Below are 15,324 nucleotides of genomic sequence, written 5' to 3'. Positions count from 1 at the left end.
GGCGGTAGCAGACTGACACAGCTGTCGACAGCATGAAATTACACTATTTGCAAACCATGGAAACCGTGTTACATGTAAGTAGCTTTTTGTATCATTCTAAACGGGATCAAGACTGGATATACTAAACTCCCTTGATATTTTGTAATGGCTATGTTACATTTTGTGCCTATTCAGCGTGATAACACATGGTCCATTAACTTATACCTAAGTTACTCTGTTCAATGTATTAAGAATTCATGTGATGAATAGTGATGAAAAGTAACAATATAAGTGTACTGACATTTTTGGTCCTTCTCATTGAAGATAAAATCAGCTAGGATGTTAGGCTGCGTCCTGTTCCTCTTCAGTTTCTTCTACACGATAGACGTTTCGACTTCTCTGCTGGGATGATCTTCAGGATCTTCTGGTCTTCAGCTAACTGAACTCCTGAAGATCCCATCAGGGACTTCGAAACGTCAATCGTATAGAAAATATTGAAGAGGAACAGACGCGGTTCAACATCCTAGATGATTTTACCTTATACGTCAAAAGTATATTTGCATCTTTTTAGAGCGCATAGCGTTACATAATATAGACCTGGAGTGACCCACCTTCTTCTTCTTCTTCTTCTTCTTCTTCTTCTTCTTCTTCTTCTTCAAGCATAAGGTTGGTTAGCAACAGTTCGCCAAGCAATTCTGTCTTTGGCTTCCTCTTGAGAGCGGTAAAGGTGGAAATTCCATATTACAGGAAGAGATGAAAGTGATTTGCATCTGGGGCAGCATCGCTTCTAATTGTTCTACGTCCTCCCTTAACTGCGACATCATCAACATATCTCAGCAAGACCCACACCGTTGCAGGCAAAATCTTCATTCGTCTGTCTTTTGATTTTGAACAGATACGCAGCATTCAGCCCATGATTGGTAAGATAATGTATAGATGCAGTTGACGGATGAAGAAATTGTATTTTTAGTCTCACTCCGGTGTTAATTTCTTACCTATATCTGAAGTGTCTCACTGTCATATTTGTGAAACACAGTCTTGTACACTTACTCGTATTAGCCTCTCTCGTGTAGTTATATATCTGTGTTCCTTTCAGCTTTTTATTTTACCGCGTGACCTTTTACCCACGTTTCGTATTGAATCTCCGCCTTTTATGTAGCAGAGAAGAATTTTTTTTGCTTGGTGTTGCAGCAAGTGCCGCAGCCCAGCCGAAGATGTCTCAGAAGCTGACGACGGAGCAGGTGCTGGAGAGGGAGGAGAAGTACGGTGCCCACAACTACCACCCACTGCCAGTCGCACTCTGCCGAGGCAAGGGTAAGTCATCTCAAACGCTGGTACGATACGCCTGTGTGATACCCAAGGCACACAGTGGGGGACGGCGGGTGGAGAGGAGAGGGGGATGGGGTGCAAGGTGAAACGGTGGACTCTACCTCACCAAATTCCAAACTGAGACCATTACATAGGTGGTGGCTCGCAGCTTGATGATTCCTTGGGCTGGTTTTTGTGTGTGTGCTTATGTAGATGTATACCTTGTCTAACATGTGAGGCATCAGAATTTGGCTCCTAAAACTAATAAAGATTTTTCCTTTTATAGAATTGTGGACTTCAGAGTATTAAGACTACATAAAAGAAGTGATAACCTTTGCTCATGTGATAATGTGCAGACGCCTGTATTTGTCGTCTTGGGCAACTGTCCTAGTGAAGAGATGGTACAGGCACTAGCATTAATCTTTATTTGCATTCATTTACGACTAACGCAATTCCAATTTTTCTTGAAATGGATGTGTTGTAATTGAAGTATTTGGAGCTCGAGTGAGGCAAGTGCACGGCTTGTTCGCAGGTGTCTACATGTGGGACGTGGAGGGCCGCCGCTACTACGACTTCCTGAGCGCGTACTCCGCGGTGAACCAGGGCCACTGCCACCCCCGCATCGTGGAGGCGCTCAAGCAGCAGGCGGACGTGCTGACGCTGACGTCGCGCGCCTTCCACTCGGACGTGCTGGGCGAGTACGAGCAATTCGCCACCAGCCTCTTTGGCTACGACAAGCTGCTGCCCATGAACACTGGTACGTGCGCCCCCGCAGCTCACGCTCTGCCGCCTCAACGAGTTCCAACTTGTCGATAAGCTCAATGGTTGTTTCCTGAACGTTATGACGTAAAGGATCCCTGCCCCAACCATCCCCAATAGCACCTTTCTCAGGAGGAAAATGGATTCTCGCCTGACCTCCAAAGCGCATTACGACTATTAAACTGATTTTGACTGGTCTCCAGTTGCTCATTACAGTAAAGATCGATTCACTTTGGACATCAACTGAACGGAAGGCAACATCACTATCATATAACGGTGTGTTTAAACTAAACGTAATGTCAACACAACGTCACTAAGTTTAGCCCAAAACTGAACAGTGAAAGTGAGACTGAGAGACACAATTCGTGATTCATGAACGAGGAATATTGAATTAGTATTAATGAACTAGTGGTGACAGTAGATTTAATTTATACCGAAGCAAAAACAGAACTGTCCGGAAAAAAGAAAATAAATCATCACCATTCTGGCGAGTGACAAGCCAATCGGAACCAACTGACGGCCTAGTCAACCTCTGAAGCAGTTTCGACGCTCATCATGGGGTTACCACACCTACTTCCCTCTTGTCGTCGGTTTAGCTACTTCTCTTTCAAGTAACTGTTCAGTTGGCATCACGAGCTTGAGTGCACCCTGTTACAGTTCTTACACCAAGGGAAAACCCCTGGCAGTAGAAGGAATGGAACTTGGGTCCTCAGCATAGCATGTCTTCTCCATGTATACCCCTGAGATGGTGACAGACAGCCAAATTCACGTGTCTGATTTCACAGAGCATTACGGATCTATCAGAAGTGTGCTCGTCACCCTTCGTGTGATGCGGCGAGGGAGGGTTTATTGCCTTGAGAATCCCCTCCTTGAATGCTTTTGCTCAGATTTCCCAAGTTTGAAAGACCGTTCTGTTAAGAGTTAACACTAGTCAAAGCTAGCTGATAAAACTGCGTCACCGGAAACATGATGCGACCAACAGAGACCCACCATTCAGGTAGGAGCCGCCTTCAGCGGCTCTGGCCGGGCGAGTCAACAGGGCAGTGTTTGGGATGAACTGTAGTCGGTAGCAGCCACAGAAAGAGCGTCTGCGCCCCTGGTATTTGTTCCACTGGACCATTTCGCGCTTCTGGTTTCGGCTTTCCATCTCTCCCACGTTAACACTGGTGGGTGTAGTCCCAGGTAGCGATAGTATGGAAAACGCTCTTCATGGCTGAGAACTGAAAGACCAGGAAAAAGTATCGTCACATTTTAAAACATTGGGTTCATGGGTTCACCCAAAAAATGTATGAATGTACCAACAATACAAAAAATATATAATTGCGGAAACATAGCCAGTAAGTATTTTATATGGTTGCAAAAAATGGTTCAAATGGCTCTAAGCACTATAGGACTTAACATCTGGGGTCATCAGTCCCCTAGACTTAGAACTACTTAAACCTAACTAACATAAGGACGTCACACACATCCATGCCCGAGGCAGTATTCGAACCTGCGGCCGTAGCAGCAGCGGGGTTCCGGACTGAAGCGCCTAGAGCCGCTCGTCCACAGCGGCTGGCTATAGGGTTGCACTCAGCTAATTTAATAGACAAGCGGTCTTGAAAACTTTGATTCACGTCAAACATGATTTAGGAAACAATGCACAGCACCTTTTTACTTTAACTTGCTTTCCTTCTAAGCCTCAAGTAATATCAAAATACCTTTTTCCTTCAACAGATGTGAATTTTCAGTGTTAAAGAAAGGATTTTCTAAAGCAACTTGTTTATCCTGTTAATGTTCATGTTAATGCAAAGCATAAGCTCTTTCTTTGTCCATCTATTATAAAACTGAAAACTTTTTCGTTTTCATGTACTTGCCATATTTTGTGTTAGAATGATCGTTGGAAAAATATAAAGTCTTCAGGCAAGCTCTTTGCTAAGCCAGCACAGGACACCGACCCTTGCAGTGTTACATCCCTTTTCCTGCTGCAAGTACTTATCACACTGTTGGTGCCTGAGCTAGAAACTCACAGCATATTCCAAGGAGTTTATACCTGTCATGGCTGGTTACGGGGACTCTAAGCAATAGTCAAACAGCCAGTTTGCCATTGCTGCGGCTGGATATGACTCAACACGTTCCTTCCCTGGCTATTGCATGTAAGAAATTTATGGCGAAGAGGTGGGAACAAATGCTCCACCTAGCACTTAGTTTGGTTTAGGACCAACGGAAATTATTTCTTGACCAAAAGCTATTCTTTTTTGTTGAACACCTTTAATGCAGGTTTAGGGAATTAGCAACGATTTCGAAAGTGAAAAGTGGTTCAGTCCTGACTAAAACGGTTACTTGCTGTGCTCCCCATCTGTGACAACCCGGGTGGCATTGCTGTAACTATCACCCCACCGTAAGTCTCAGTATTGTATAAGGTATCATCTTCCACAGCAACCTCCTTTTACAGACAGATAACGATTGAAGTTCCAAGTTGGAGGGGTAGGGAGTGCATTTCGTCCATCGTGTCCAGTGAGGACCATAAGACAATACTGTTGACACTGGGGCTTTCATCTTGGCCTATGAAGGCGACTCGTTGCCTGAGAAGGTCATAGTGATGGTGTATCAGTGCAATGTGAAATCGTATGATCCCCATACCATACTGTGCTTCAAATGCACGAAATTTCGGCACATGTCCACCAATTGTAACGCCATCCCCTTCTGTAGAGATTGTGGACATCAGTTGCACATGAACACTCCTTATGCACCTCCTCCTGTCTGTAACAACTGCAGCAAGCACTATTTCCCCCATTTGCTGGACTGCACCATCTTCCAAAGAGAGAAGAATAACTCGAAATACAAGACTCTTGAGCCGGCCGAAGTGGCCGTGCGGTTCTAGGCGCTGCAGTCTGGAACCGTGAGACCGCTACGGTCGCAGGTTCGAATCCTGCCTCGGGTATGGATGTGTGTGATGTCCTTAGGTTAGTTAGGTTTAACTAGTTCTAAGTTCTAGGGGACTAATGACCTCAGAAGTTGAGTCCCATAGTGCTCAGAGCCACAAGACTCTTGAATGAGTCACGTATCAGTATGCCAAGAAGAAGGTGGTAGTTTGCTTCCTGTTCATGTTGTGGCAACGGTTGCTACTGCTGTCATGACATCACCCTCTATAGAGACCTTACCCTCGCCCTTTGTGCCTTCTACGTTGGCCTGTCGAGTCCACTCCCCTGGTTGCTGCAGCCCCCCCCCCCTCTTGCCTCCCCCACACCCACTTTGGGAATGTTGACTCCCCACACACACTGGCACATCAATCCCCAACCTCAAGCTGCAGAAGCAACATCTTCCTTCGGCGTTCCTCACTAGGAAGGGGTCTCTTGGGACCCCCTCCCCCCACCAGCAATCGAAATCATCCAAGAAGAACAAAAAGACCTCAGAGGTGGAGTCTGGTGGTCCTCAGGTCTCTAGACCCCAGCAGGTTCGTGCTTGGCTACCACCTCGCCCCAGCCTTCGTGGCACCTTTCCCGTTCCCTGTTGCATGCCTATCCTGTTGCTAGTCTTTTTCCCCTCCATTGGGGAACACGTCCAGGATAGTTTTGGAATTGTTCCACACTGTCCGTAGCTGACATACGAAAAGTCTCACCACTGATTTTCGTTCCTTTTTCCTTTTGTTCGTTCACCTTTTCCTGTCCTTCCTCTACTTGGGTATTCGAGGCTCCTCTTTCTTTCTTCTTCCTTCCTGTGCGCTCCTGAAGACCAACTCACATGTCTGCTGTGTAACAGGTGACAGGGTAACATGAAATTCCCAGCCCCAGGCCAACTGGTAGGATTTGCACGTACCCCCTGGTACAGGCCAGGCCCAGGGAGGGGTGGTTGCCTGAGCTGCTACCTTCCCAAATTGCTGGTTGGTCCCTCTGTCAGGCGTTCAGGAGGTGTGAACAATCACCTAAGGCCAGTGCACCACTTTGTAAAGGGAGCCCCCAGTTGGAAGGAGCACACCATCGGAGATGCTGGCAATCATGGGGGGATTTCCTCACAATGAGCCAATCATCATCTTTGCAGTCCACGTCTACTAAACGTAAACAGAACATAGCTCCCAATTCAAAGACCCTCACAGCTGCACCGCGGTTTCACGTACTGAAGACAGGCAGTCCTTTGCAATGGTAAGTCCGTTTGTTATTCAGTAAGGTGTTGATGCCATTGCTGGCCCTGTGAACTCCTACTCTTGTTTACAGAATGGCATTTTGAGTTTGGAGACTACTTCTGATTCTCAAGCACAAAAACTGCTTGCCACTTCGCTTCTCCATGGCTATCCTGTTAATGTTGAGGTCCATAGAACTCTTACTTCTTCCCATGGTGTTATTTACTGTAGACTGCTCGATGGTCTGACTGAGGCCGAAGTCCAAACATACCTCTCTGATCAGGGTGTCATTGCGTCCATTGGGTGAAGAAAAAGGTAGATGCCTCCTTAGTGCCTACAAGCACATTCCTTCTCACCCTTTATAGAGTGGTGCTTCCATTCATGATCAAAGTAGGCTATGAAATTACCACAGTCTGACCGTACATGCCAAACCCAATGTTCTGCTACCAGTGTCAGAAAGTTCATGGTTCGTCGCTCTCAAGTCTGTCGTGCTCGTGATGGGCAAGGTTTTGAACAAGGGGAGTCGAATGTTGTGTACTATACTAGACGATTGTTAAATGTTGTTTTAGTCTTATTCTTGCACTCTTTTTCCTGATGGTCATGTCCTACCATTATCAGCGCTCAAGCCACAAGGTGAAGAGACACGAGGTCAGTAAATTGTTTTGTCAATCGTAAGTGCCACGAGTCAGTGCAAAAGTTGTCTTTGCAGAGGCGATACATGTTCTGTGCTATACGTAAGTGCACAGATGTGCAGGTATCTTCACTGTTGTATAATCAGAGGTTGTTGGCAGTAGAAAAGGAGCAAATTACTATCTAATGGCTCACTGGCGCTAAGATGCCTGTTTATCGAAACACCAGATAACTTTGATCAGCGTCTGCTAAACCAGAAAGCAGCTCTATGAATCGAACCCGGATCTATCCGTTTAGTCGGTCCTTTCCATATTCAGCCATCCCATGATTGGACAGTGTCTCCACTCCCGTCTTCTTTTCCATTTCTTCCAAACCCCATAACCCTATTCAACGGCGCTAAGTGAGTAACATTTCTAGAAGGGAGGGCTGAGTGAAACATTAATTTGATCTAAGCTGTCATAAAATGATACAGTTGGAAATGGGCCGTCCCCGGAAGGCCAAGATCAAAATTTGAGACTTTCTGCAGCAGCCAGATGTAATACAGAATTAACTGTCTGCAAGTTTTCAAATGTTCAAATGTGTAAGAAATCTTATGGGACTTACCTGCTAAGGTCATCAGTCCCTAAGCTTACACACTACTGAACCTAAATTATCCGAAGGACAAACACTCACACCCATGCCCAAGGGAGGACTCGAACCTCCGCCGGGACTAGCCGCACAGTCCATGACTGCAGCGCCTTAGACCGCTCGGCTAATCCCGCGCGGCTCTGCAAGTTTTATCTATCATAGTTGGTGTAAAGAAGGCATTGCATTGAACAGAAGTATACACGGCATATGTTATAGTCCAAAACGTCCAAACTTAGGTCGACAGAATTCTTTGTGATTACTACTTTACAAATTGCATGTATCATAGTAGAATTCGCTTCTTTAGAACTTTAATAGACTATTGTTCTGGAACCTGTGCTATTTCCTTGGACTTTGCTGCCTGTGAGTAGAGCCAGATTTTATGAAAACGCTATAACTCTGAAACTCCGGTAATGAGTTAATATTTGTGGCGTTCCAAATGTGCAACGAAAATTGCTGTTACATTGTGAGATTAAGCTTGGTTCTCGTCTCTTGATCTGGTTTACTCTTTTCCAGGTGTGGAAGCTGGAGAGACGGCGTGTAAGCTAGCCCGCAAGTGGGGCTACATGAAGAAGAAAATCCCCGAGAACCAGGCGCGCATCGTGTTCGTGGAGGGCAACTTTTGGGGCCGCACGCTGTCCGCCATCTCCAGCTCCACGGACCCCTCCAGCTACGGTGGCTTCGGTCCCTTCATGCCCGGTTTCTCCGTCATCCCCTACAACGACCTCAAGGCGCTTGAGGTAAAGTCGTACTTCGCTTTGTATGTAGGATGTATCAAATCTTTTGGGTCAAGTTGAAACAGATGGTAGTGAGCTCACAACCGATTATTGAAAGAGGGGATCAATGGTCGGAAACGCGTATTTATTGTGTTCTGGACATACACAGCATACACTTCATAACAACGTTGTTCATAGCAGTTGTCCAAACCGACGACCGCCAGTTGTGCATGTATTGCAACGGCGCCGCATGCAGTCCTGCTTCACTCTTGGAAAGAGCCAGTGTGTCTGTTGTACACTGGAACTGGCAGCGAGTGCTAAACGGCGTACACTAGTGACCACCAAACAGACCCTATTTGCTACCTCCCCGTTCAATTGGTCCACGTTGCTTGGTGTTTTTTCGAGGTGTACTGCCACAAATCTTGGAGACTGTATCTCTTGTCTGCTAAAGGATGTGATTCCAATATGACGATGTACAAGCCCACTTCCATGTTTAATGGCCACGAGCACCTGAACAACACATACCCTTAGCGTTCACTTGGAAGGGAAAGTCCTCTGTCATGGCCAGCCCGATCGCCGGATCTCATTCCTCTTGACTTTTTCCTATGGGCTGACGTCAAGATGTTAATGTATGAAACACTCATAGAAACGGACGCAGACCTGCTTTTTAGGGTTCGAGTTGCCTGTCGCCTGGTGCGACAGACACGAGGGATGTTTGAGAATGCGACATAAATTCGTGCTCCGTTGCCATACATACATGCATTGAGACTGGCGGTCGTCGCTTTAAACAATTTCTGTGAACTACGTCGTTGTTATGAAGTGTATGATGTGTGTTTCCATAAAACAATAAATACGCATTATCGGCCGGCCGGTGTGGCGAGCGGTTCTAGGCGCTTCAGTCTGGAACCGCGCGACCGCTACGGTCGCAGATTCGAATCCTGCTTCGGGCATGGATGTGTGTGATGTCCTTAGGTTAGTTAGGTTTAAGTGGTTCTGAGTTCTAGGGGACTGATGACCACAGATGTAAAGTCCCATAGTGCTCAGAGCCATTTGAACCATTTGAACGCATTATCGACCGTTGGTTCCCTATCTCAATAATCGGTTGTGAGCCCACTACCATCAGCTGTGATGACGCTAAGCTTCTGCATCACAATGCTCCAGAAACACAGCGAATTTGTCAGCAACATTTTAAACTAAAAACAAATACTTGTTCTCCGAATCTTCAACAAAACCGCGTTGAGTTTGATGAAACGTATATCGCTTTAGACTATTTTTACGCGTTAGTCTTAGAGCGAGCTACAATTGTTTGATTTCTTCGTTTGTGTTGTCACATTGCCTGTAGTTTACAATTGATAAGTGGAAGTGAAAAACGTTTTACGTTAAGTCTCACATTAGTCAGAGAGTGAAAAAACAATGTATCATTGTTCGTACATAACTGATTAGCAGATAAAAAAATCGAGGAGGTATTCTGAGTACCAGAAAATTATGCTGCTCACCGCATCACCGCAAAAAGGGCAAATTACGAAATAAATATTTTAATAAAAACTTTGTAAGTGCCATACCAGGAAACCTATTGTTCAAAGCTGTACTGAGATACTACGTTTCGTTGGTGGTAATACAAGTAGAGAAATACAGCTCAAACTTTTAACTAATAGAGCTTTAGTCAACAAAAACATTTCTCGTATCTTTCAAATACTGGAACTGCAAAGGGAAGCACTGCTCGCCCAAAATCCATGCACCATGTGCTATGGAATGCTTCAAACATTTTCTCCATGATTTGGCACTTGGATGAAGGACAGACATATGCATCAAATTACGAAGAACACAATAGCACAGAAAATACATTTTGTGAAGAAATGCCACTTGCAATGTTTTCCATTTACACTCTCCAATTCGTGACTGTATTCCAAATCCATCCTGGCATTTGCTAGAAATGTGTTTATTTAACAATGCACAATCAGTTTTATCCTATTAAATCATAGAAAAGATCCGTATGTCTGATTTTGTTTACATCCGGATGTCATGATTTCAGTTTTCCGGGTATTCTTGTTTAGTACCGGTGTTTGTGGCAAAATAAAAATTTGACTTACGGTACTACACATTTCTGACATGTTTATTTAGGCCTTTCTAATTAACTGTATGTGTGTTTATATGAACACTAACTCAGGAGACTGTAAATAAACATTAGTGGGGCAATATCTGATCGTGTTTCTTGTGGTGCATTACTGGATCTTTATTTGTGGATTATCTAATATTTTTTGTGTTGCATTACTTAATCCTTTTTTGCTGCGCACAATTTAACTGGTTTTTACAGTGTGCAACGATTTTTTGTGGTGCCCTATGGTATTTTGTGGTGCCCTATGTTTTTTTCCTGGTGCATTGTTATTGTTGTTTTTTCCGTGATGCGTGGTCATCGTCGTTGTTGTTCTTGTTGTTTCTGTGGTGTATTGTCGTCGTCGTTGTTGTTCTTGTTGTTTCTGTGGTGTATTGTCGTCGTCGTTGTTGTTCTTGTTGTTTCTGTGGTGTATTGTCGTTGTTTTTTCCGCGGTGCGTTGTTGTAATAATACTAAAAATTAGTTCTGTTTTTTAGAATTGCCATTCTATGCCTTTTTCTCTGAAATATGATTTGTATGAGTGTAAAATCGACACTTGATGACGCAATCGCTTTGCTATTATTAGTCACTGAATCAATCAGTAAATTGACTTCCAGCTTAAAGGAACAATATAAGAAGTTTTAATCGACAAAGGAGTCAGGTAGCTATTCTGACAGTAATGGATACTTTGAGTCTTATCTGCAGTTGGGTGTTACGATGTTGAGTCGTGTGTAAGCTGTGTTACTCTAGAAGCTGTCAGTAGTCGTGTCAGTTAGCAAGTTGGTAACACTGATCTAAGCCATTTTCATTTTTCAGGCACTGTCAGTTGTAACGTCTGCTCTTAATTAGTGAAGAAACGGAGATTTTGTAAAATGTTATTTACTTTTTAGAATAAAATTTTTACTCTGCAGTGGAATGTGAGCTGATATGAAACTTCCAGGCGGATTAAAATTGAGTGCCGGACCAAGACTCGAATGCAGGACCTTTGCATTTCACGGGCAAGTGCTCTGCCAACTTAGCTATCCAAGCAGCTCAAATCAGTGTCAGCAATTTGATAACTGACATACGACTATTCAGCTTTCCTTCCGCCAGTAACTCAACTCCTAACTTTCAAACTTCACAGAAGCTCTCCTGCGAAACTTACAATATTAGCACTCCTAGAAGAAAGGGTATTGCAGAAATATGGCTTAGCCACAAGCTGGGGAATATTTTTAGTCAGTAGAGCACTTGCCCACGAAAGGCAAAGATCTCGATTTCGTGTCTCGGTTCGGCACATAATTTTAATCTTTCAACATGTGTCATTTACTTTACTCGTTGGCGCTGAGGAAACCTGAAGGCATGCCCCTGCACTGAGAGAACGATGCTAAATAGCAAAATGGATATATTTTTCCCCCATCATCAATTCAACCATTTTATTGATGGGTTAGCTCCACGTTTGTTGACTAAATTGCTTTAGTAACAGTCAACTTAATTATCATTCTCTCAGTGCTAGTCTCACTGCTACACTAGGTAGATAACCTTCGATGTATGCTGATTGTATACAGCCAATTTACATCTTAACATAAGACCTACCTATAAAATAACATGGAGCGATTCATTACACAAAACACATAGTATATTACGCACTTTTTATTCGTACATTAGTATGTATCTGGGTAAGGTTGAGCAAAACTTGTTACAGGACTAAAATCTATTTACTATATGAGACTCGTAAAACTTGTTACAGGACTGATAACCAAAAGTAGATTGATCTCAATAGATAGATAAGGATTTGAGTGTCGCTGTTCCTAAGTGCGTGTAAAGTGCATTAATTGCTGTGCCATTTTACTTGGTCTGTAGCTTGTCGGTCTGCGAAGCGTAACGTAACTCTTAGCTCACGTATCGCCAAAGGCATGTATCCAGCTCGAAATCTGTCTGGCACAAAGACACCGCCAGCATCTGCGCTTCTTCCAAGCTATCATTTGCACTAGTTGCTGGTTGGTTTAATTTCCTCGTGTGAACACTTTGTTTCAGGAAGCTCTGAAGGACAGCAACGTGTGCGCCTTTATGGTGGAGCCGATACAAGGCGAGGCCGGGGTGGTGGTGCCCACAGAGGGATACCTGAGGGGCGTCCGGGAGCTGTGCTCGCGCCACAACGTACTGTGGATAGCCGACGAGGTGCAGACGGGCCTGGCGCGCACGGGCAAGATGCTGGCCGTCGACCACGAGGGAGTCAAGCCGGACATTCTGTGCTTAGGGAAGGCGCTCTCTGGCGGCGTTTACCCGGTGAGTACAGCACAGGTTGTGCAGCCTCTGCTTTTGTTCTCATCAGTGCGAACTCTCGTTTGACGCAGCTCTCTAGTGTATCTTGTGAAAGCCTCATCATCTCTGCCTAACTGCTGCCATTTACCCTGCACAACATAATGGGTCACTTTTTTGAAACCTCGTGATTTCCTCCCATTGCCACACATAAGTGTGAAATTTGGCTCAAAGGTCCCTACAACCGTCCTCTGTAATTGTGCAAAAGCATGGTGCCCTACGACGTCACCTTTGGGATCGACGACCCCTCAAACAGCAAGGTGTCGTCCCAAGTGAAAGTAAGTCCAGAGGTCAGAAGGTCATGTGAGGTGGAAGGTGAGTTAATGACATTTCATTGGCACCAAAATTCATCAAAACTCTGCTCAACGCAACCCTGGATGTGTCACAGTTTGGGAGCATTCTCACACTTTCCCCTACCCATAGCTTACCCCTCCTTTGGACTCCTCTGCAGTGGAGGTCAGAACCGCAATGCCCGGAGTTGAAATCACGCCGTGTTGTCACAGATGGGCGAGGAAAACATTTCAGACACACTACCTCTCAGAATCGACATGAAAAGGCCTTACCCCTTCTCTTGGGGTGTTTACTGTCACAAATTTCGTAGCTGAAAACTGCAGTTCTCAGTGCAATGAGCAGCAGGACAAAGTAAGGCTGCAACCCCATTGAATGTGATCTGACCGCTTTGGAACGTATCGCAAACCCAACTTTTGCTCTCCTTTACAGGATGGAACCACTGAGTACCTTTCAAAACCTTCTTACAAAATTTGAACTTCATCCGAAACAGCAAAGGACGTTCATGCTCTTTCAGCCATTCAGTTTTACGCACTCCCGTGGTGTATCATGGGAATGCAAAATTTGCATGTGCATGAACAAAACGTCAGTGGGTCCCTCTAAGAATCTCTAATACGGGAACACCCTATGTACAGGGCTATTACAAATGATTGAAGCAATTTCATAAATTCACTGTAGCTCCATTCATTGACATATGGTCACGACACACTACAGATACGTAGAAAAACTCATAAAGTTTTGTTCGACTGAAGCCGCACTTCAGGTTTCTGCCGTCAGAGCGCTCGAGAGCGCAGTGAGACAAAATGGCGACAGGAGCCGAGAAAGCGTATGTCGTGCTTGAAATGCACTCACATCAGTCAGTCATAACAGTGCAACGACACTTCAGGACGAAGTTCAACAAAGATACACCAACTGCTAACTCTATTCGGCGATGGTACGCGCAGTTTAAAGCTTCTGGATGCCTCTGTAAGGGGAAATCAACGGGTCGGCCTGCAGTGAGCGAAGAAACGGTTGAACGCGTGCGGGCAAGTTTCACGCGTAGCCCGCGGAAAATTGGCTCATGCCACAACTGGAGACCGACAGCGCCGACTTCATCTTTCAACAGGATGGTGCTCCACCGCACTTCCATCATGATGTTCGGCATTTCTTAAACAGGAGATTGGAAAACCGATGGATCGGTCGTGGTGGAGATCATGATCAGCAATTCGTGTCATGGCCTCCACGCTCTCCCAACTTAAACCCATGCGATTTCTTTCTGTGGGGTTATGTGAAAGATTCAGTGTTTAAACCTCCTCTACCAAGAAACGTGCCAGAACTGCGAGTTCACATCAACGATGCTTTCGAACTCATTGATGGGGACATGCTGCGCCGAGTGTGGGAGGAACTTGATTATCGGCTTGATGTCTGCCGAATCACTAAAGGGGCACATATCGAACATTTGTGAATGCCTGAAAAAACTTTTTGAGTTTTTGTGTGTGTGCGCAAAGCATTTTGAAAATATCTCAAATAATAAAGTTATTGTAGAGCTGTGAAATCGCTTCAATCATTTGTAATAACCCTGTATAACCCACACACTTCTGTTGAGCACTTAAAAAAAATGTACCTGTACAGAAGCTTCGACACACCTTCAGCAGTGTGACGCTCCAATGCTGCACCAGCGCCTGAGGGATGGCAACACCTTCGACAGCCCTTAGATTCCTCACACCTCGAAGCCACATTAGATGATGGGAATATGCAGTGGTTAACGGAGCTGATGAGGTCTTAGAGAGACGAAGTACAAGCAGCTCTTTTCATTTGTCTTCAATAGAAATACTCCACCCCATTCTTCCCACACGAAAGATCTATCATTACTAGAGATGTAACCTGGGACTCTCATGTGACATAGAATGGAAAGGTTTGTGCCCACAAAATGTTAGATCGCAGACGCTTATGGAAAAGTAAAGAGGAGTTTTAAGCGTGTACAACTGATAGGAAAAATACAATTTCAGAAATTTGTTCTATTGTGGACGCATAGAGTGATGAATAACGTACTTGAACAAATACATGGGTAATACGGACATGAATCCATTCTTCCTCGGATTTTGATTACATTTATATCGATCTTCACCTTCTTGCTCCAGCTGCCAATGTTTTGAATGGTCAATTAAGTGATGCACGCTGACACAGTAGTGTACCGATGTATTGCTCATTAAGCTGTTTACTACCGTAGGTGTCGGCAGTGCTGGCTAACGACGACGTGATGCTGTGCATAAAGCCTGGAGAGCACGGCTCCACCTATGGTGGCAACCCTTTGGCGTGCCGTGTGGGCATTGCTGCTTTGAAGGTGTTGCTGGAAGAAAATCTCGCGGCAAATGCAGAGAAAATGGGAAAGCTTTTGCGTGACGAACTCTCGCAACTTCCCAAAGACGTTGTGTCGATTGTGCGCGGAAAGGGCCTCCTGAATGCCATTGTCATCAACAAAAGTAAGTTACATGTTTTTCATTGTCTGCTATGGTAAGTCTTCAGTTTTTGTAGAACTTACGAAAAACAC

General features: G+C 44.8%; 1 protein-coding gene across 2 annotated transcripts in view; it reads left to right on the top strand.

The window, feature by feature from the left end:
- Positions 1-15,324, top strand: part of LOC124790944 (ornithine aminotransferase, mitochondrial) — an 88,343-nt gene that overhangs the window by 72,697 nt on the left and 322 nt on the right. For both annotated transcript variants that reach the window (XM_047257822.1, XM_047257823.1), the window contains exons 2-6: positions 1,171-1,293; positions 1,820-2,044; positions 7,916-8,139; positions 12,222-12,473; positions 15,004-15,256. In XM_047257822.1, coding sequence (XP_047113778.1) covers positions 1,171-1,293; positions 1,820-2,044; positions 7,916-8,139; positions 12,222-12,473; positions 15,004-15,256 — 1,077 coding nt within the window. The remainder of the gene's footprint in view (positions 1-1,170; positions 1,294-1,819; positions 2,045-7,915; positions 8,140-12,221; positions 12,474-15,003; positions 15,257-15,324) is intronic.

The sequence above is a fragment of the Schistocerca piceifrons genome, chromosome 1 (assembly GCF_021461385.2).
Source record: "Schistocerca piceifrons isolate TAMUIC-IGC-003096 chromosome 1, iqSchPice1.1, whole genome shotgun sequence".
Classification (NCBI taxonomy): domain Eukaryota; kingdom Metazoa; phylum Arthropoda; class Insecta; order Orthoptera; family Acrididae; genus Schistocerca; species Schistocerca piceifrons.
The sequence above is the reverse complement of the archived record's forward strand: the minus strand, read 5'-3'. Positions and strand labels throughout refer to the sequence as shown.